Here is a 23582-nt window from a genome sequence, read left to right on the forward strand (position 1 = left end):
TCACAAAATTAGAAGTCTGCATGACAAATAATTGACATAAAACAATCTATATTCAAGAAAATTAAGGAATACATAATTATGAACCAACATAAATCTAACAATAAATTGTCTTTAATATTAAATTATTATGGTGAATTTCACAAGAAGTTTGCACATTTGAGCTTTTTTAAACAAACTATACATGAAAGGCAAAATATTATGGCAACAGAATTTGTAAATGAAGCATAAAGACACTTTATCCAATTGAATTAATCTTTGACAAAAATCAGTCAAAACATCAGAAAAATCAAAATATACAGCTTTCTAAATCACAGCTTTTGTCAGGAAAACAGATCATATCAATTTATTCAACAGGAATAACATTTGCCATTGAAGGATTATTAATGCCGTCTATAGCGCTGTGATAAGAAAATGGCTGAAATGATTCGTTGGACTGTTTTGCAAACAACAGTGTGTCCAGAAAAGGTTCACACTCCTGTGCCTAGTTCCTGAGAAAAAGCTGATCTATGTTATCTTTATGCAAGCCATCAGACATTTTCATTGTCCAATGTCAAAAAACGAATGCGTATAATGTGTTCCTATAAAGTTCAATCAAGAAATAATAATGATATCGCTACACGACTGCCTGTCAGGGATGAATGGTCATAAATGATTGACAATACTGAGGAATTCTTATCTTGAATCAAAGTTTGCAATGGCGCAATGTAATAAAAGTAACAGACAAAGCAATTACAGGAAGCATGGCTTTCTTTGCAATGTTATATTTATATTCTAAAAGATCAACATACATATAAGCAGCTCTGAAAATTAAACAGGCTTAATCCATGTGAATAAAGTATTGTCCCCCCCCCCCCCCTGTCTGCACAAGATTATCTGGGACCGCACTTTACTCCTTGACTGGATGTAGTATTGTCCCCCCCCCCCCCCCCTGTCTGCACAAGATTATCTGGGACCGCACTTTACTCCTTGACTGGATGTTTTTGTTGTAGATACTTCCCTTAAAGAATATAACTTAATCACCAAGAAAGTTTTGTGACTGATTGCACAGGCTGAACTGGGACAACATTTTACTCAACATTATTTAGAGCGCTTCTACCAGAGTGCTGCTCATGTAAAAGCAGACAATGTATAGACAATGTATAGACAATGTATAGACAATGTATAGATTCAGCCTCTGCAATATTGTAAGCTGAGAAGTGTAGACTTTAACAAGAAGTATATTTTTACTATTAAGTTCATAAAATAAATTGAAAACTTTATATGTGGGCAAAACATGTAAGAAAAGTATAATAATTATAAAAGTACTTGATAATTATTGTACCATTTAATACAAATATAAATAGCTGTTTAAAAAAGGAATTTCTCTGAAAAAGTGAAACACTATTTTATGTGTTTTTGTTGGCAAATTAAAATTGCTGTCAGAAACAGATTCAATACATTACAAAACTATGGTGACATTTTCAATATATAGTATATAATTTTCTACTAATATATGTATCTTTTTTTCTTCTTCTCATTAAAAACTGTTTCTTTTTCTTACTTTCTTTATAGATGAAGTGTAATCTTTTGTATGTAAATTTGAAAATATTTTCATCACTTTGTATTCATTATTTGTTTTATTATAATAGGCACAGGTATAATTTGTCATACTTAATACTTTCAATGCCAAGTAAAAGTTTGTAATATAGGGAAGTGAGTATTATAAGCAAAATTTAAACCTTTATATTTAAAATTGATATATATCTCCTGTATATAAGGATACTGTTTTGTTTTATTATAAAGTATTTTTATAATATATTCATGCAAAATCCAGCCACTTTACCCCTTTAAGAATATTTTTGTAACCTCAGGTGCATCCATAACAACTAGACAGATCACTGGTCAATCTAGGGGTCAATCAGCTTAACTGACCGCTATCACCTGGACAAGATATGTGCATTTGTGCAGCCCGCAAATCCCTAAGTAAACAACAGATAATATGGAGAATGTGTTGCAGATTATCAAAGTAATCCATATTACTCAACCAATTGCCGCTACTTTACGCCATGGCTAAAATCCAAGTGATATGAACTTGTATGTTATCAGGATGTTATTTGTAAATAAATATGAGAGATAATTATTTTGGTAAGTCTCAGATATTGAAATCACACTTTCCTATCTCTGTGATGTATTAACCTACAGAATGAGCAAATAGTAAATATTGATAACAAACAGTTGTGTAATGAAAGTCATACAACACTGTATTCATATAATTATTTGAATACATAATTCAAGGGTTAAGTCAAAGTGAATCTATTGTCTCTGATATTTAAACAAGAAACTGTTGCAGACGGGTGCTGCTCCCCAAAGTTTTTTTGTCACAATATTGCACTATATATTCAGATAAAAGGAAACGTCTTGAGGGCACACTTAGTTGGGGGGGACAAGAATTTTTTATATAAAATTTCAAAGGGCCATAACTAGTGCTGCAACAATATACCGGTTTATCAGTATATATCGCAATACGCAATTTGCATATTGTATTGCGATACGATTTTCATCATACCGGTACGAACATTTTACAAAAATTCATTCACATTTGTCCAGAAAAGCCATTCGAAATAATGATAACAAGGTAAACAAAACAAAGCAGTGTAAAAAAAATTCCGTAAAAATAGCATTCTGAAAGTGTATTATACAGAGTAGCGTTGTTACATCGGAGCATTTGTTCGATGCTTTTGAACAGATTATTGTTAAATTAATTGCGCACAGCTGTAAATGTTTTGTTCGATTCTGAATTGAGCATTATTAAATTTGTATTCCGAACTTCGGAATTACGCTTCCAAATTTTAATGCTAATGCGACAATAAAAAATTATAGCGTCAAATAAAAAGTGCTTTATCCTTTGTCTCAATAAAAAGCGCGCGAAAATTATACAGACATGTAGAACGTGGCATGGAAAGTATGGGTGTATTTTGTGTTGTATAAAAACGGGAACATCATGTCAGGTGAATTACGCGTGTTCAGTGGAAAAAAACGCCCTGGTTGGATGTTATTTCATCACATCTTTAAATAGTAACGAATGCCAAAATGTATTTGATACTTAAGAAAAGTTGCGAATTTTTGTGTTTCTTGTTATTCTTGAGCACATTTATAGTAAATAATATATACCAGAATTTGCTTTAAAACTGGAATATACGGGATTATCAGGTAATTGGCAAGTTATAATTTGGGTACAAGTAAGCAATATATTGCGATATATTGCAATACGGGTTTTTGAACTGACAATATATTGCAATACGGTTTTTGGCGTATTGTTGCAGCACTAGCCATAACTCTGTAAAAAATCATCCGACCAGAACCAGCTGATAATATGCACATCTCCTCTTGGTAGTGAAGCTTCCCATAAAGTTTCATTGAATTCCGGTCATTAGTTGCTGAGAAATAGCCCGGACAAGAAATGCACTATATGTACAGTTAATGGAAAATTTCAAAGGGCCATAACTCTGTGAAAAATCATTCGACCAGAACCCGCTGATAATATGCACATCTCCTCTAGGAGGTGAAGCTTCCCATAAAGTTTCATTGAATTCCGGTCATTAGTTGCTGAGAAATAGCCCGGACAAGAATTACACTATATGTACAGTTGATGGAAAATTTCGAAGGGCCATAACTCTGTGAAAAATCATCCGACCAGAACCCGCTGATAATAAATATGCACATCTCCTCTTAATAGTAAAGCTTCCCATAAAGTTTCATTGAATTTCAGTCATTAGTTGCTGAGAAATAGCCCGGACAAGAATTGCACTATATGTACAGTTAATTGAAAATATCAAAGGGCCATAACTCTGTAAAAAATCATCTAATCAGAACCTGCTGATAATATGCACATCTCCTTTTGGGTAGTGAAGCTTCCCATAAAGTTTCATTGAATTCCGGTCATAAGTTGCTGAGAAATAGCCCGGACAAGAATTGCACTATATGTACAGTTAATGGAAAATTTTAAAGGGCCATAACTCTGTGAAAATTCATCCGACAAGAACCCGCTGATAATATGCACATCTCCTCTTGGTAGTGAAGCTTCCCATAAAGTTTCATTGAATTCTGGTCATAAGTTGCTGAGAAATAGCCCGGACAAGAATTGCACTATATGTACAGTTAATGGAAAATTTCAAAGGGCCATAACTCTGTGAAAAATCATCCAACCAGAACACCCTGATAATATGCACATCTCCTCTTGGTAGTGAAGCTTCCCATAAAGTTTCATTGAATTCCGGTCATTAGTTGCTGAGAAATAGCCCGGACAAGAATTGCACTATATGTACAGTTAATGGAAAATCTCAAAGGGCCATAACCCTGTAAAAAAAAAACGACCAGAACCCGCTGATAATATGCACATCTCCTCTTGGTAGTGAAGCTTCCCATAAAGTTTCATTGAATTCTGGTCATTAGTTGCTGAGAAATAGCCCGGACAAAAATTGTGTTCGGACAGACACACAGACGGACAGACGAAGCGGCGACTATATGCTCCCCCATAAATGTTTTGGGGGAGCATAAAAAGTTTTAGCTCAACACTACAAATACCAGGAGCAAATTAAAGGACCACAAAATCTCTGCAAATGCGACCAGACATACTAAAATTATTTCCATGGAGATTTTACAGTTGTAATGCAAATCAACCAATATTTGCCAAATTTGCAGATTCTTTCCCCATATCTGAGAGAATTGAATTTCCGCTTTATAGATCAATCACATATTATGACTATAGTAATCAAATCTAAAAGCTGAACTATCATAATATGCCTATAAAATCCCTCCTTACAATGGTTTCACGAGACAGAATCAAAACTGACAAATATGAACCAAGAATCAGGAATCAGCCGTCGGGACATTGACAAATGGACCTTTTTGCAATATTAAATGTATTTCTGGCAGTTCAGAATCTTTTTTTTCCTCACATGGTTTGGCTAACATGACAGAAAGAAAATGATGGGTCACTGAACATTGGGATTGTTCGATCTTAATCATTGAAATCAATGGAGAACTGGCCCAGGCTGTGATAGTTTTTTCAGCACAATTAATAACGAAGAAAACCATTCAACAAAAAGAGAAAGTCAAAATTCGTAATCGACATAACTATGTTTAACGACAACATAATCTTTTGCAAATATGGAATTTAAGAATGGAAAACTAATGAGTTAGATCTATTTTAACAATTAGATATTTAATCTAAACATCAATTAGTATAAACCACAAATATTTGCCACACATTGAGTCACAAGGTCTACCTGGTCAATTTTCCAGTGTTTATTCATGAAAATCAACTAATTAATTGATACAAATATTGTAATCTTTTCAATTTAGTCACCTTGGGCCTGCAGAAAATAACCCTCCCATTTTTATCTAATATTGCCTGCAATTCTATCTTTTTAGCACTTTTGCCATTGGGTTAATTTCAATTACAAGTAATCAAAACGAAAATATTGTTATCAGCTACAATCTGTCCAGGTGTGACCAGGGTTAAGTAGTCCTTTCCTAAACCAAACATGCCTCTATGGTTAGTTAAGTTTTATCAAGGACTGGGAAAGCCTCTTATCTACCTCAATTTAAGAATCTAATGATATCTGCTCCCAGATTCTGTCAAATGTTTAGGTTTTTAGCTGTTTTCGTGGCATGGCTTGTTTCATAGCAAGTTTGACATGTTGGGAAAACAATTCAACAATTACTATTTTGGTTCACCAATAAAAAAAACTTTGTGATAAGATGCTGGGACAAGTACTCTTGTTACAGTCTACCAAAGCTTTTGAGAATTGTATTGCATAAATTTATAGACAGTTTGCTGAAACACTTACTTAACTTCTTTTTGAGTTCACACAAATATTAACATATTTATGCAATAGCAGGCAAATAAAATCTCCAGCAGTGGTCAACTCACTTATTTCATACAATGTATCAATGACTTTGATAAATGTGAATAAAGCCCATGAAATTACGGAATACAATTTCAACTGACACATTTTTGTACATATCTGCCACCCAAAGTTTCTTCCCCATGTCATATCAATCTGCGTAACCCAATCACAGAAGATATCCATCTTGTAATCTATTAAAAAATCGGTCTCTTGTTAATAAATTATTCAAACGAAAGAAAGATTAAAATCAATAGCAAAAGGGAATTTAAATTAAAGTGTAATGGGCTTCTAAAGCAAAATCTCTCATAATATTTAACAATGAACTTAAAATAATTATAAAGCTATTGAAACGGAGCCTCAAATTTAGAAAAAATCAGTATTCCAAAAATTTGATTATTAACTAATTGCAACTTCGTTAATTACTCTTAACGGTTGCTGTGGGAACAATACAAGCTGCTCTGGCACACATAAAAGATTCAGAAGTTCTGATTTTAACTGCCCTGCAATTTACAGTTGTGAAAGGGAAGTATTTTAGAGCAAATGAAGACACATGGATGTGGGATAACATGAATTCCTCTTATGTTTTTTGGTCAAGTAGAAATGAGAAATAAAAATAAATTTCAAGTATTACTTCTCTAATAATAATTCCTATTAAAACTGAACACCAGGGAAATAAATGCTGTTGCAAATTTCAATTATCAAGTTAATTTCTACAGATTTGTAAACCAGTTGATCATGATAATCAAATTTTGAATCAATTTTTTACTTGCCCTTGTGCAAAAAAAAATCTGCCAATCAGAAGACCCTGATTTTAATTGAAATTTTAAATCTTGTTTAAAGTCTAGATTCAAATTTACAAAGACTGAACAAGGCAAAATGCATTGTCACCATGGCTTACAAAAGTATTGGTAATGCAGAACGTTGCTCAGAAGTGCTCAACTGAAAATAATGTGTCTCATTTAAGACTTTCTTTTGGACAATACTTCAAACACAGATTTAACCAAAGGAATTGCACAAAAAGACTCATTAGTCTTACCTTCTCTGACTCTGGCATTGAGAACGTTGACATGGTAGTATTGTGGTGGTCCCTGAGGTCGGTACGCTCTGTAGAATCATCAATATCAAAGCTCACTTCCTTCTTTTTGCTACACACAACTGGCGACATAATTGGGTCATAGGTCAAGGTCAGATGATCGAGACTGTCCTGACCATTACCTAAGTAACGTGACGGGTTGTCCATATAACACTTTGGGTACTTATCGTCCGGGGCTACGACGTCCAGATTTCTGTGCGCCTTGCTACGATGATCAAATCTCCGCAAGAAGCAGATTACAATGATCAGGACCACTGAGAGGACTGCAGTCAGAGAGACGACTACAACAACAATCATAGTGTTACTGTCTTGGTCATTTTCAGTGGAGCTTGAGTTGACCGATTTAACCAAGACGATGTTCAAATCACATTCCGTTTTATGCTGTGGAGTCCCACCATCCTTCACAGCGATTTTCAATTGGTATGTCTTGTTCTGGGAGACAGAAACTTTTCGTGTTATGTAAATCCCACCCAGCTTATTGTCAATTACGAAAAGATCCTCGCTATTTCCAGATGTAATATCGTACGAGACGATCCCATTGTATGCATCATCTGAATCATCAGCATAGATCTGTGTCACTTTGTGTCCTGGATTGACATCACTGTACACTATGGCCGTGTTGTTTTTAGTGACAGGAAATTTTATAATGGGGGCGTTATCATTGGAATCATTCACAATAACGGTTACGCTGGCAGAGCTTTTAAGCCTTGGCGTTCCCTGGTCAAACACAACCACTCCGAACTCGTATTTACTCTGCAGCTCTCTATCCAACTGCCTGTTTGTCTTGATCTTTCCATCAGGAAATACAACAAAAGGTACATTAAACTCAAATTCAGGCTGAATAAGAAACATGGTCCTGGCATTTTCCCCATCATCCGCGTCTTCTGCGAGCAAAGCTCCAACAAAAGAGTCAGAGTTTTTATTCTCCATGATGCTAAATGTGGTTGGCTGCATTATAACGGGAGCATTATCATTTTTGTCGCTGATAGTTAGTTTGACAATCGCCTTGTTTGACAATGAAGGAAGGCCAAGATCCCTAGCAATGATCTTGAAAACTACAATCTGGTCTGTTTCCCTGTCAAATTCTTGATCTGCACGCAAGTTTCCATCCATTTCATCGATCCAGAATTTCTTATCAGTGCTTTCCTGGTCAATGTAGTATCTAACATCACCTCCCTTGCCAAGATCTTCATCAAAGGCAATTATCTGTACAAATGTCCTAAAGTCTTTGTGGTTTTCTGGAATTGTACCTGTGTAAACTGGTTGGGTAAACACTGGTGCACAGTCATTTATATCATCAACAGAAACCAGAAAACTAGATGATGCGCTCAATGGTGGCTTCCCAAAATCATGACAACTAACCAAAATCTGATGCAGATCTTGGCTTTCGCGATCAAGTGCCCCTTTCACCACAACCTTGAAACCTCTGGCACTCATGCTTTGTAATTCGAATTTCCTGTCAGATATTTCGCACTCAAGGCGGCCATTTTCGCCTGTGTCGCTGTCAAAGACGTTTATGTGAGCCACAAACGTGCCAGGACTAGCTGCCTCAGAAATATTCACAATTCTTGAATTCTCTTGACCAAGCAGATTGATTTCAAGGACGGGAGGATTGTTTCCTACGTTCACAACGTGGACATTAATGATTATCTGTGTCACATGAGGTTGGGAACCACTGTCAATAGCTTCGGCAATAATCCTGTATGAACGTTCCTCATAAACGAGCTTCTTCAGAAGTGTTATGTCACCAGTCATCGGAACAATTGTAAAAAACTGCTCTACTCTTCCATCCAGCTGATTCTGACTTAGTCTGTAAGAGATTTGGCCATTTAGGCCGGTATCTCGGTCAACCCCAGATATGCGAAGAACAGGCATTCCAATCGTAGCGTTCTCTCGTATTGTTACATTGTACTCATTTTGAAGAAATACTGGTGCATTGTCATTCACATCTGTTACAGTAATGTTGACTGTGAGGGCACCAAATTTCCTTGGATTGCCACCATCCCAGGCTATAATAACTACATTATACCTGTCTTTGGCTTCGCGATCCAGTGGTGAATTGAGCACCAGTTTTATGGTAAAACTGCCATCTAATTTTTTTATTATGTCCAGACTGAAGTCTCCATCTTGTTTTCCAATTTCGTATGATTGCACAGAATAGTTCCCAAAATCCGAATCAATAGAACTTTCAATATGAAATGAGGTACCGACGGTTGTCGATTCAGAGATGTCAAGGTTTAAAACGTCTTGAGGAAAGCGTGGAGCATTATCGTTAATATCTTCAATGATTATTGTCACAGTAATGATGGCAAAGTATGAACTCTGAGGTCGAACACTACGAACTGCAATACTGAATGACAGAGAACACAATGTCTGAGACTGGCAAACATCGCGCGACTCCCGGTCAAGAACTGTTGCCGTGTAGATGATACCAGATGTTTCTTGAATCGTAAAAAGGGACTGAATGAAAGACTGCTTTAAAAAGCCAAATCGGATGGAGTTGAGATCTTCTGGAGGGACTTGTGACACAAACTGTTGGTCGCTGAAAACATTTCCCACAAACGTTTCCTTCGGGCGTTCCTCAGGTATCGTGAACATCAATTGAAAGTTTTGTCCTTGGACAGCAACGGACAGAGTTGCTATGGCAACCAGAACCAGACAGAAGTGGCATTTGAAGACTAAAGTCATGATTGTTACAGTTCATCAACTTAATTTTTCATAGATTTTTATCAGACTTTTCAAAAGACCATGTTTTCGTTCATTCTCTCCTCATTCTTTCATACCTGAAAAGAGAAAAAAATGACAAACATGAAATTGCTTGGGATTCGTGTATACATAAAATGCTCGGTCATTGGTTCTTTATCAAATCAGATGAACTACAATTTATCAATGATTTGTTTGTTGCAAAATATCACATGTCAATTGAATACTGATTTAAAAAGTCCATATTTGCACATTTAGCATAGCGATAAGTTGCATTTTCTTGGAGCACAAGTTTTCTTACACCTAAACAAATGTAATATGCCATTTTTGTCACATTTTAAATGGTACTAACAAGACATTTTTGATGGCACTCATACATAACATGATCAATCCAAAATAACTTTACAATTTCACAGTTTTACAATTACAATTTTCAGACTGGGATTCATTGGCATCTTGTGCAAAGTAAAATAAAACTTTTTTTAAGCCATGTGCAAAATACACATTTTTATGCACTTCTATATTTGTCACATTAAACATTAACAAAAATTAATAAGTAAAAGTTTACTAATATGTACAACAAAACGATACATATTTTCAAACATTTACAAAAAAATTTGCACCAGCAATTCAGCTCTAAACTAAAAACAGCTAATAAATTTCTATCATACATACCAGTAATTTAAAATGGTTGTCAAAAATGCATACCAAAAGTCTTAAATATATTAAATTGCTTAGAGAATTTATAATCCACAATTAATAATTTTTAAATCAACTATTCATATCAGATCTTTTTTTCCTTTTAAATAACTCCATGACACTTTATATTGTCTGCACAATTTGATCAACTATATCCATTTCATTAATGCAGCTTTCTTAAACACTGCAGAATAGGTACAAAGTGAAGGTATTCATTTCCCACATCAAATATTTAACAACCAATTAACAAATATTTTGATTTCCTACCCTAAGTAAACAGAATATTAATATTTCAAAGAACAGCACCACTTCAGCGACCGTATCAAGAACACGACACATCAATGTGGATGGGTATGCGAATAAATAGTCCCACTTGGAGAGGCCTTGAGTCTCGTCAAGTCATAGAATCGCTTTGCAACTCTTGCCCACTTGACTATTGAGAAATAAAAGCTTTTCTTTGTTGTCAGAGAATGTATCAAGGAATACCTATTGTTGTCATAGAAGAATGCCTGTCGTAGAGACTATCCAGGACATGTCAGGGAAAGAAATGTTATCACTTCTTTGACTGTTTTCAAGAGCTTTTTGCCATCAGAACTTAATAGCTTTCCTGTATAAGAAACTGAATGATTGCATCGTGTTTAACCAATAATGAAAATATTTTCACCACTCTTCTTTTCACAATGTCAACAATGATCATAGACACAGTCAAGACGGACAAGGTTCTAATTGGTCCGGCTATTCATTTCAAAATTTACAGCTGTATAATAAAACTGACCATAAAGTCAGCTTCATTAAGTTAAAAGAAAATTGTTCACAATTGGTTACAAGTTCATCAAATGTGTGAATAGAATTGAGTGAATTCTGCAATGGTATGAAAGAAACACAGTAATCAAGTTGTAGTGGCGTTCAATGCCATTTTTATGGACAAACATTCTGCGGCGAAACTGCTATTTGACTGAGCCTAGTTTTATGAGGAAATATTGGTTGTTATCACAATTGGGTAAACAGAAAAAATAGCTTAAATACAGCAATATGTTTGCTAAGGTAAGCAAAGTAAACATATAGGAAAGAGTTTGAGCCTTGTATATATTTGCTTGACAGATTATAGTATTCTGTTCGAAAGGAAAATGACACCCGGATTGTAACAAACAGCTAAGCACTTATACAGACCAAAGCTAAATTAAAGGTGAGAAGTACAAATCAACACAAATGAAACAAAGTTTAAATTATACTCCAAGCAATTAAATAGTAAAGGCTGGTCACTTTCTGGAAATTAAGAAAAATCAAAATTAAAAAGAAAAAATATTATTCCTTTTAAATTAATTGTAAAAAAAGAAAAGATTATTACGTTTATAAATATTGTCCCTATTTTGCGTCAGAACAGATTGCAAGATTTCTTTATATATAATTGAACATAGTAAGAACTTTTAACAAGAGCTTGTCACAGTAGTGCCAAATCCCTGCCAAAATGTGTTTGCTTGTATGACAACATTTGTTTTAGAGAGTAGAATAATATTTGTAAAAACAAATAAAGGGAGATACTTCATTATGCTCCGGATAAAAATTTACTTTGAAACAAGAGCTGTTTGTAAAACATGCATTCCCCCCATATGGGCTCTCAGTTGTAGTGACAGCCATTTTGTAAATATGTTTTTTGTCACTGTGACCTTGACCTTTGACCTAGTGACCTGAAAATCAGGGGTCATCTGCCAGTCATGATCAATGTACCTATGAAGTTTCATGATCCTAGGCATAAGCATTCTTGAGTTATCATCCGGAAACCATTTTACTATTTCGGGTCACCGTGACCTTGACCTTTGACCTAGTGACCTGAAAATCACTAGGGGTCATCTGCCAGTCATGATCAAACTACCTATCAAGTTTCATGATCCTAGGCATAAGCGTACTTGAGTTATCATCCGGAAACCATTTTACTATTTCGGGTCACAGTGACCTTGACCTTTGACCTTGTGACCTGAAAATCAATAGGGGTCATCTGCAAGTCATGATCAATCTACCTATCAAGTTTCATGTTTCTTGGCATAAGCGTTCTTGAGTTATCATCCGGAAACCATTTTAATATTTCGGGTTACCGTGACCTTGATCTTTGACCTAGTGACCTCAAAATCAATAGGGGTCATCTGCGAATCATGGTCAATCTACCTATCAAGTTTCATGATCCTAGGCATAAGCGTTCTTGAGTTATCATCCGGAAACCATTTTACTATTTCGGGTCACCCTGACCTTGACCTTTGACCTAGTGACCTGAAAATCAATAGGGGTCATCTGCGAGTCATGATCAATCTACCTATCAAGTTTCATGATCCTAGGCATAAGCGTTCTTGAATTATCATCCGGAAACCATTTTACTATTTCGGGTCACAGTGACCTTGACCTTTGACCTAGTGACCTCAAAATCAATAGGGGTCATCTGCGAGTCATGATCAATGTACCTATGAAGTTTCATGATCCTAGGCCTAAGCGTTCTTGATTTATCATCCGGAAACCACCTGGTGGACGGACCGACAGACCGACCGACATGTGCAAAGCAATATACCCCCTCTTCTTCGAAGGGGGGCATAATTAAATAAAGGGATATAATTTAAACACTAAGGTAGATAGAGTTATGGTTCTTAGTCACTGCACTTCTCCTACTTGCAATCTGTTTAAGTTTCAAGTAAATCCCTTTAGTAGATTAAGAGTTATGCTCCGGACAAAATTTTACTTTAACGTTATATAAAAGGGGAGATAATTCAAAAACTAAGGTAGATAGAGCTATGGTTCTTTGTCACTGAACTTTTCCTACTTGCCATCTGTTTATATTTAAAGTTTCAAGTAAATCCCTTCAGTAGATTTAGAGTTATGCTCCGGACAAAAATTTACTTTAAAAGTATATAAAAGGGGAGATAATTAAAAAACTAAGGTAGATAGAGTTGTGGTTCTTGGTCACTGCACTTCTCCTAGTTGCCATCTGTTTATATTTCAAGTTTCAAGTAAATCCCTTCAGTTGATTTAGAGTTATGCTCCGGACAAAAATTTACTTTAAAATTATATAAAAGGGGAGATAATTCAAAAACTAAGGTAGATAGAGTTGTGGTTCTTGGTCACTGCACTTCTCCTAGTTGCCTTCTGTTTATATTTCAAGTTTCAAGTAAATCCCTTTGGTATATTTAGAGTAATGCTCCGGACAAAAATTTACTTTAACGTTATATAAAAGGGGAGATAATTCAAAAACTAAGGTAGATAGAGTTATGGTTCTTGGTCACTGCACTTCTCCTAGTTGCCATCTGTTTATATTCTGAGTTTAAAGTACATCCATTGAATAGATTTGGAGTTATGCTCCGGACAAAGTTTCAGCCGGACAGACAGACGGACGGACAGATGGACAGGACCAATTACTATATCCCCTCCGAAATGTTTTTGGGCGGGGATAAAAATGGTACACATATATCATTTATATTTTATTTACATCTAAACAATACTTTTTGATTTGGTGCATTTAACATTATTAATCTTCTTAATGATTTCAAAAATAACTTGTAACTTGCATATTAAGTTCTGACCTGTCATTAAAAATCCTTGTTCCCATTTAAATATACACACCTGATTAATGATCTAATGTCCAACAAAGTCAATACAAAAAACGCTTCTTTAAATGACATTTTCTGTATATGATGCACTCGCTATGGGACTTACACACACTAACACTGTCCAAAATGGCCTGTTCACAATTTACCTAGGATGAATTAGATTTAAATTTTCAAGATTAATATCTTGTTTCACCCTTCTCAAATACCAGATGCAGCAAACAAGTTGGAAAGCAGAATTTTCAATTGACCGGTCATGCCATGGTTCACCATATTAGAGAAACACTTTTGCCTGTCTTCATCAATACTTGAAAGATTATCAGCAGTTATCTTACTATAATCAAATTTATCTACAACAAAGACAGGGCTTTCTATATAAATATCTTTCGGCTTCAACAATAATTCAAAACATTTGCACATGCATGAGAAAATACTAGAAAGGTTTGTAATTATATAAATCTACGCTGTTAGTCGGTTAATCCAGTCATTTTACAATGCTGGCTTTAAGCGTATACCACTGTTTTTCAATTATTTATTGAACCTAACATTAAAGTTATCTGCTCTCTACATCTACCCTGTCGCCCATTCTGGCAGTTTCCTGTCTACCACCCTCAGTCAAAATGATTTTTTACACTGCATTGAATTAATGCACTGTATATTACACTTCATTTCAGTTTCGCTTCATACAAACACAAAAATGACCTCTGGTTGTTTGATAATATAATTTAAAAATTTAAATTAATTGATGCATGCCATTAACAATATTATTTTTTTTTTTAAGATGTGATGCGAACGAGATTTAAAACATAAAATTAATCTATTTTAGTTCAGGTGTTGTTTTTCTAATCGGAAAATTTAATACAGACTTTTTGGAGACTGACCAATTATTTGAGACAGTAATTTGCTTTCATTTTACAACCCATGCCTGGCATAAGGTAAGTCTGTTTCGGAACCCCTGCTTTCCCATACTTTAATCTTTAAGCAGCATTTTAATTAGTCCATTATAAAACTTCACTGCATTTTTATTATAGTACATGTGTATTTAAAAAACAACACATCAAGCAGTTTTTTCACATAAAATTTCAAGCAACATCAGTGATCATCGCATATTGTTTGCACCGTGCTCACGACCTCATGCTAGCATAATGGTAAGAAACTCTTGAAATCTATGCTTAAAATGTCACAAGAGATCACTGTTAAATAATCTGGTAAATCAACCAGGCCTCTAACAATAATTATTTCATGGTGATGCTTTATGGTAGTTTTCAGTTAAATTTAACTGACAATAATTAAGATCCTTTTAAATGTCTGATATGTTTAGTTGTAGCTTTTGTTTAGATGAAAACATTGTCCACTGTCGCTGCAATTGCTTTCTGCCCAGAGAATCCACTGGTCTTTAAGTTCCAGCCTTTAAATTTGAAACCAATTAATTTAAGGTTGATAATGCATCTTGACTATTTTATTTTTTTTTATTCATTATATAGAGCTTTTTTTTTATCTTGAGTAAATCTCAAGGGTAGAACCAAAACTTTGAGCCTTTTACGAGAGATCCACTGAAAACGTTTGCAAAGTGAGGATTGAACGTGAGACCTTTATAAGATACTCGTTTTAGTTTTTTAAGTTCATTGTGCCTTAAAACGGTACAAGTCTGTTGCTCTTGTTTGCATCTGCAACCCTTTGGTAGTTTAATAATAATTAAATTAAAATGTCTTCTCATTACAGTTGAAACCCGATGGTTTGAACTCGCTTGGCTCGAATTTCCGGTTGGCTCGAACTCTTATCAGAGCACCGATTTTTTTATTGCTATATATTCATATAAAATTGTGTCGGATGGCTCGAATTATCTGATGGCTCGAACTGTTTTCACAGTCCCGGTGGCAATTTTCACACGTTCTTTGTTCAGATGGCTCGAATTCGCTTTGGGTCGCATAAACTGTTAATCAATTAGGACCGCTTGATTAAAGGCACTCAATACTTGATTTATCACTGGTTGAAAACATCGACTTAATCATTAATCGATTTGAGTTAAAGATAACATTTTGTAGTAATGTAATAAAAAATTGTCTTGAGAAGTGCGAAAACTCGCAGCATGTTCAATCTCAACAGGATGTAATAGAAAGCTTTATTTCTCGACAACAGCTAAAGAAAGCAACACAGACCGACATAATGTTATTCTTAAAAAAACATAAATGAATCAATAAATGCAGTAATGTCTCATATGTAAATGATGTTTATTTAGTGCGGATGCATGTTTTGATCCTTAGTGCTGTGTTTTTGAAGAAAATGTGCTACGTTAAAAGGTGCTGATATATTTTACTATATGATATTTGTTTAATAGTATTTGTAACTGTTTTAAAATATTGGTAAATTAAAGTTTTAAGTATATATTAGGTTCTTATTAATTCAAAAGCAGAACGTAGTAAGGAGTTTAAGCAATATGTGTACTCTTCAACTGGAGGTGAACATGTACTTGGCTTGTTCGTAAACAAAAACTTATTAGGAATCGGATGGCTCAAATTCCGGATGGCTCGAACTTTTGGCGCCGGACCCGACGAATTTGAGCCATTGAGTTTCGACTGTATTTGTATTAAATTTGACATTCTTATCAGTCAGCAAGCGCATATCCATTCCCAGTATTTAAGTTCTAAAAATACACCATAACATAATTGAAGAAAAAGTAACAAAAGTTGTTACAGTAAGTTTCAAAAATACCTTTGCTTTGCTACAGAAAACCCATGGCTTTAAACAGCAGTGTATAAGATTGACATTTCTGTGTTACTTAATTTGTGAGAAACATACATCTTGAGATTGAAGGCTCTGTACATTTAAATATGATTACTTAAAAATATAACATACTGTACTGTGACATTTTCCAGGAATCGTCTATGAAGCTGGTCGAGGAGCTCTTTTTCCAGTTAATTTAGGAACAAATCAATCAAACTTTAAGGGCGCACCTTATATCTCTCTGAAAAGAACATGCTTTGCTTAACAAATAAACTTGTCTTGTCAAGTTAAATTTAATGAAAATCTCGCCAGTTGGGAATCACATCCGTAAGTGTTACATACGCAAATATATAGTGGGTTTGACACAAAATAAACCTAAATTGCATGCTGGGAAATTTGTCATCTGCTTGAAATTTGTTGTCTGCTGAATTTCTAAAATTACCATTTTCTTTATTTTTTTTCAAAGAATACTATCAGAATAGCAAACAGTTTGGATCCTGACGAGAAGCCACGTTCTGTGGCGTCTCATCAGTGGATCTAAACTGTTTGCAAGGCCTTCAAAATTCGGTTCAAGCACTGAAAAGGTTCACACATCTTAAGGTGCTTCTGGTTTGTTAAGGTTTTCTAATTCTTACACTATGAACAATCATTGTCATCACCATCATCATCATCATCAGCAGCAGCAGAAACATGCATCCTCAACATCACCAACAGCATCATCATTATCATCAAAGTCATATGACTGATAATCATGATCATGATGCTCATTAACACTATATTCATCATTTCTGACACCAGAATCATCATCATCATCATCATCATCAATGATTCTTTAAAATATTTTAAAGCGCCTTTTTTCATTCCTGTCGTAAAATGGTTACTGCAACTACCTTATGTGGTCTTACTCCCAATGTAAACCACCATCATTATCACGTGTCGTCATAACTACCTAGAAATGATCACAAAACAATCAATATTTTCCAAATCTTCTAATCTAATAACTGTACATTTTACTAACATAAGCTGCATTTTAAGCTAACACAATTGTCTCACAGTTACTACTAGGATAGATGAGAAGTAAAGCATTTATCATTAACGAGGAAAGCAGTGTCCCATTGGGAAAGACCAGTGCAAAGTTTCCTAATTTGTCCATATGAAAATCATCTTGGAATTTATCTTTTTCTCATGTATGGCAAATTCACTCTTGGGACTCAATCCAGCAGTGACATTGTGCCATATTTACTGTATGGGAAATATTTGTCATTTTCTGCTTCTGTATATATTTTATTATTAAATATATATATATATATATATATATATATATATATATATATATATATATATATATATATATATATATATATATATATATATATTATATATATATATAAGCTCATATGTAATCTGGAAAAATGTTATGGCAGATTAATGGCTATTTTAATATGTTGATACAACATAGTTTATTTAATTACCTTTAAATTTGGGAGAAATGGAAAGAATTATAATTCTTATTAATTATTATAATTATTTTATAATATGTAGTAATACTATGTAAATTTTGTTGCAAATAAACATCACCTATTTAATTGTACAATGAAATGTTTATATAAATTTAATCAAACAGTGTTGAAATCGAAACCAAATTATCATTATGGTAACAATACCCATCATAGTTTTACTTACATATTATCCATGTGCATCAGCGTAACTGTGCCCTCATGCCACACTCCTCAACAATAAATACATTTGGAATTCTGTATAAAGAAATTGTCCATAAATAACAGTAATTAGTACAGCTTCCCAACAATGTCTGGCTCAGAGTAGAATATTCAGACTTCAACTAAAGAAGAAGAGAGCTATCTTTCCAGCTCAGTTCATTCCAGAGCTTAAAGAATTAGTGTAATGTAGCCCTCTGCAACCCCCCATACAGGAGTTTCCCACCATACATACTCCCAACTTCTAAAATACCAGTCCAAGCTGCTAATTCTAGAGTGTCACAGACTTGATGTCCGATGTCCGTTGCAAAAGAATATTGAAGACGAGCATAACCAGAGTACAGATTTGGATGCAGATAATTTGATTTTTAGGATTCAGTTGATCAAAATACTTGGAAGGACAATCAGTAATTGTAAAATGTCAAAGAGAATCAGATTAGCAAAGATGATTATTCTCTTTTCTTGTTTTCATTTTCCTAGGATTAGTTTTGGCACTTTGGTTTCTTTATAGTTTACCTTAGGATTTAGTTCTTTATGTTGAAAGAGCCATGTAACAGACCGACTTAACATTTACTTAGATCACTTTCTGCTCCTTTTACTTAAATTAATTAGGCTTGTAAAAATGTAATTAACAAAATACCTAATTAAGCCAGATAAAAGTAATTCCCAGCCAATTGAGCACAGTGCATTTAAAGTGGCATTTTTACCCAGCGATCGTTTTTAGAGCTTAAAGGGTATATAAAAAAATATGTTTTGTTTACTTTTAATGATACTAAAATTCCTCTCTCATTGTAGGTTTTATATGGAAAAAATATTACTAAATTTTATGGAAAAAATGACCATGCTAGAGACATATTTTTTTATCAGTATGTTCCCAGCTATTTCTATCAAACCAAGCCTATTTAATTTAGCATGTGTTATTCAGTGTATCAAAGTATTAAATTAATAAAAAAGTAGAATATAATCATCTATACAACAAACATATATTTCCCCTTTTATCTTTCAATTCATCAAGAAGGCTCCCTACCTTTCTTTCCGAGGAAATAGCTTAAAAATTTGCATACCTTCTAAAACTGTTATTTCTATAAAGTCCATACCTGAGATGTATGTGAAACACAATGATATTGTCTATGACGTTTATACAACAATTTTAATGTTAATATAGGCTATCAGCACCATATTATCACTCTGTCCAGACACAACAATATTTAATCTATCAGTCCATGATTTGCAGTTATCACATCATTCACTGCACCAAACAAAGCCTTTCATAATATCTTGCAGAAAACAGGTACAAAACCTTTTAAACATTTGTTGCCACTTCAATAGTCAAGCCATCTTTATAACCATGACGTTGATTACATAGCATACACTCCAACCTCTTAAACGATAATAAAAGACACAAAACAGCCAAACAAACATTAACAGCAGCAAGAATTATCGAAGCCAAAGAAGCGGAAAGTTCTAAGATACATTTTTTGTGGGTCGTAGAACTTCATACATCATAACTCAGACAGGATTTTCTCCACAGATATCAGGCATGGAATAAAAAACAACTATAAAATAAAATGCCTCCCAGGGTGGTCAACTTTTGTCTGTGAATTCCCGCAATTTCTGCCTGAGTATCTTTTTTCTTAAGAGTACATGAAGTAATCACCACCAATGTTCTGTCCACAGCCCTAATGGACCATTTATGCATTCCTTTTGACCTTTTGGAGCCCATTTTTGGCATGTAACCTTGTTCAAGAATGGTCGATATGAGATAATTATACTAATAAAGATTGCTCCTAACAGAAGATTCCCTTTGTCCAGCTGTCCAGGGTATGGTCATTTGATGCAACACATGATCAATGAAACATGTTTCTGTGAGTCATGTACTTTTAAGACATGTTTTAGCCTCACATACAGATCAAAATAGCAGAAACTTCTTAAAATACTTGCCTTTCAATAAATTTCATTGAAATTATGTATTAATTTACTTGATTTACAAAATAAGTCAGTCTCTGGGAAACGGAGGCTTAATGCATGTGCATAAAGTAGTTCCCAGATTAGCCTCTGCAGTATACACAGACTTATCTAAGATGACCATTTCCACTTTTAGGTAGTCTCTTTTTAAAAACTAAAATACTATCTAGTTGGAAAGTTTCCTCCCTGATTAGCCTGTGCAAACTGAACAGGCTTATCTGGGACAGTACTTTATGCACATGCATTAAGCATCATGATTTTCTCAGAGACAGTGAGTCTCAAATATTGTGGTACAATTTTCTACACTAAAGATGTACATCTTCTTACACTGTTGTGTAATGTTTAAACACAAATGTATACTAGCATGAGTTCAACATTAAAACAAGTTTAACACATTGAAAAATAATTTATCACCATCAGCTTCCATCATTAGTCACAAGACTTTAATTTTAATCAACACCAAAAAGTGTAGCCATGTGACATTAGGTGCCAGAGTGTTGGGATGATTTATTTGAAATTTGATTGGCTGCAAATGGCATGCACCAACACCTTTGGCCCCCATGTTTACTTTTGGGTCCACACAAACCCCTTAATTAAATGAAGTGGCCATTAATGTGCCCTTTAATCCCACCGAACATTAAAAAGCCTGCTTTCCAAGAAATGTTAAGAGAAAGGGTACATGCTAAGTTCCAGCTGGCATATTAAGTGGGCGGGGAAATAATATTTGTTTATTGTGGCATTTATATTACCTTCTGCATCAAGAAGCCTTAAAAATAAAGAGTTTTAATTTACCTTTAATACTGTAGTGGACTGAAACAGATTCAAAATGGGAAGGAGATAAGAGCAGTAACACATGTCAAAATGTTGTTTCCAAATGATCTTCTACAGATTTAAGAGGTGTCTAATAGATGCCACTCAGAAATGTATTGGACACATTGCAGAGAGCCACTGGTCATTCACCACACTAATATATCCATTAAATTTTGTAAAATTATTTCCTGATTCCACTTTCCCACTTAGAGGCACATGTATTTACTGTCTCAATTAATGTGTGTTATGGTTACCAAAACTTCTTTTAAAATAGTGGAAAATCTCTATAAGTGTTTAACAACAATTTAGTTAATTTTGTCTAAAATGACATATTAAACATAGAGAAAACATGTCAACAATATTGACCTGCCAGTCTAAAATTAAGGTATATTAATAATTATTTTGGCTGAAAGAAAATAAATAATTATATTGAGTGTGAATTATAGAACCATTTAAAGTACAATTTTTTGGTGCCACACCATGGATATCCATATCTGGACTGTGGTCATCCATGAAATGGGGATGTTTGACCATCATAGAATTCAGGTGCCATGAAATGATATTACTGTAACAGTGTTTGGCCATCATCATTCCAAATCAGTGATAATCATAGTGAAGCATGGTGATTGTCTAAAACATCATGTCATTTCAAGGCAATGGCTAATAGGAAAATAATCCTACTGTTACGTTTTTTATTATGTCAATATCAATACATATCAAAGTAAGTTCAAACTTAACTGTCCGGAATATGATCAATTTACGATACAATACACATCAACAGAAGTTTCTCTGACAAAGTTTTGAACATTTTCATGTCAGTGATTATCAGTCAATTCTAAATTAATGTGTTGTCAGAACATTTATATAGCTGCTATAACTGGGTCATAATGACAGTGCTTTTACCAGGTTTTGCACTTGCAAAACATTATTTATTTCATGTATTTATTTCAAAGCAAATGAATTTTGAAAGGTCAGCTATTATAAGTGTTATAAATTTTCATCTTCATGATTTTTTAAATTCTTTGTGCAAGTATTCACTTCCATGGCAGTTGTTCATGGTCACAGTATCATAGCCATATCATGATAAAAAATAAATTTTTGTTTACCATGATCAAACATGTTTTGGTATCGATGTTACAATTGTGAGCTATCATTTTAAAATTTTCTTTATATCATGGTCAATTTTATTTTTTTTAACCAGAGCCATATATATTTTCTTGACATGTTTTAAACAAGTTTGAAATATGGTTTGACCTCAACCATTTTCATGCATGTAAGAAATTGTGCAGGTGGTACCAAAATAAATCGTTTAAATTGGGCCTAATTCAATTAAACCCAAGAATGTTGGTGTTTACAAAAATCAAAGACAACATGCAATAAAAAAAATCCAAGAGCAGTTATAAAACACTCAGTGCACAAATTCAAATGCAGACAGCTGACCTAATAAAGAACAGACCTCTGCCTTAGGGACTGCAATAAATTATACCTCAGTTCCAAAAGTTCCATTCACTTATTTCAACAAATAATGTTTTTGACAGATTTCCTAAGAAAATGAAAACAGGGATTGCAGAAAATAAAACGCAACAGCAACCGGCAGAATAATCAGAAGCAAATAAAGCGGAAAACACAGACTTTGGGGGTAAACGTATTTGAGCTTGCTTTTGGGAAAACAGGATTTGCATGGGCGTAAAGTGTTGTCCAGGAATTATAAGCCTGTGCAGTCTGCCTAAAGTAGAATATATTAAGAAGAGACTTTCCTAACCAAAACAATCCTTAAAAGCTGAAAGTGCATGGTGTCCCTAATAAGCCTGTGAAAACAACACAGGCTTATCTAGAACGACACTTTACGCCCATTTTTCCAGAGGGAGCCTCATTTAAAAAAACGCACCATAAATAATCAACTTTTCTAGAGCGACTGTCAAAAGTTATTGATGTACTGGTGCCAAAGTGTCATAGTTGAGTGCCAGAAAGAAATCTTGCAGAAAATTCTGCACCATGTTTTCATGTTCTGTCATATTTCAGCCCAAAGGATTCAGCCAGCAGTTGACCTGCTAAACTTGCAGTCTTCTGACCTTTATCAGTCAATAATGGGACACTTTAAATATATTTATACAGAATTTTTATTGCATTTAAGACCTGAATTTTCTAACATCTTCATGAATGTTGAAATATCTTTTCTTCAAATTGTAGTGTATAATTTTTATCGACAACAAAAATATGTTACAAACTTTTTTCCTTCAAATTCAAAGAATTGCTCTGATCAAAATTTTCAATACGACAAACCGGTATCATCTGATTCTCTGAGAATATTTGACAAATGTTTTTATTTGATTCACACAAACAACTGTTTGACTTGTCCCTAGGAAACAAAGAAATTCTTCCTCAAGACTTACCT

General features: G+C 34.2%; 1 protein-coding gene across 3 annotated transcripts in view; it reads right to left on the reverse strand.

Moving 5' to 3' along the window:
* The window catches only part of LOC127880171 (protocadherin gamma-B4-like), a 69654-nt gene that overhangs the window by 3975 nt on the left and 42097 nt on the right, over positions 1-23582 (reverse strand). For all 3 annotated transcript variants that reach the window (XM_052427423.1, XM_052427421.1, XM_052427422.1), the window contains one exon: positions 6928-9767. In XM_052427423.1, coding sequence (XP_052283383.1) covers positions 6928-9672 — 2745 coding nt within the window. In that variant the 5' untranslated portion in view covers positions 9673-9767. The remainder of the gene's footprint in view (positions 1-6927; positions 9768-23582) is intronic.

This window comes from Dreissena polymorpha, chromosome 4, assembly GCF_020536995.1.
Source record: "Dreissena polymorpha isolate Duluth1 chromosome 4, UMN_Dpol_1.0, whole genome shotgun sequence".
Taxonomy (NCBI): domain Eukaryota; kingdom Metazoa; phylum Mollusca; class Bivalvia; order Myida; family Dreissenidae; genus Dreissena; species Dreissena polymorpha.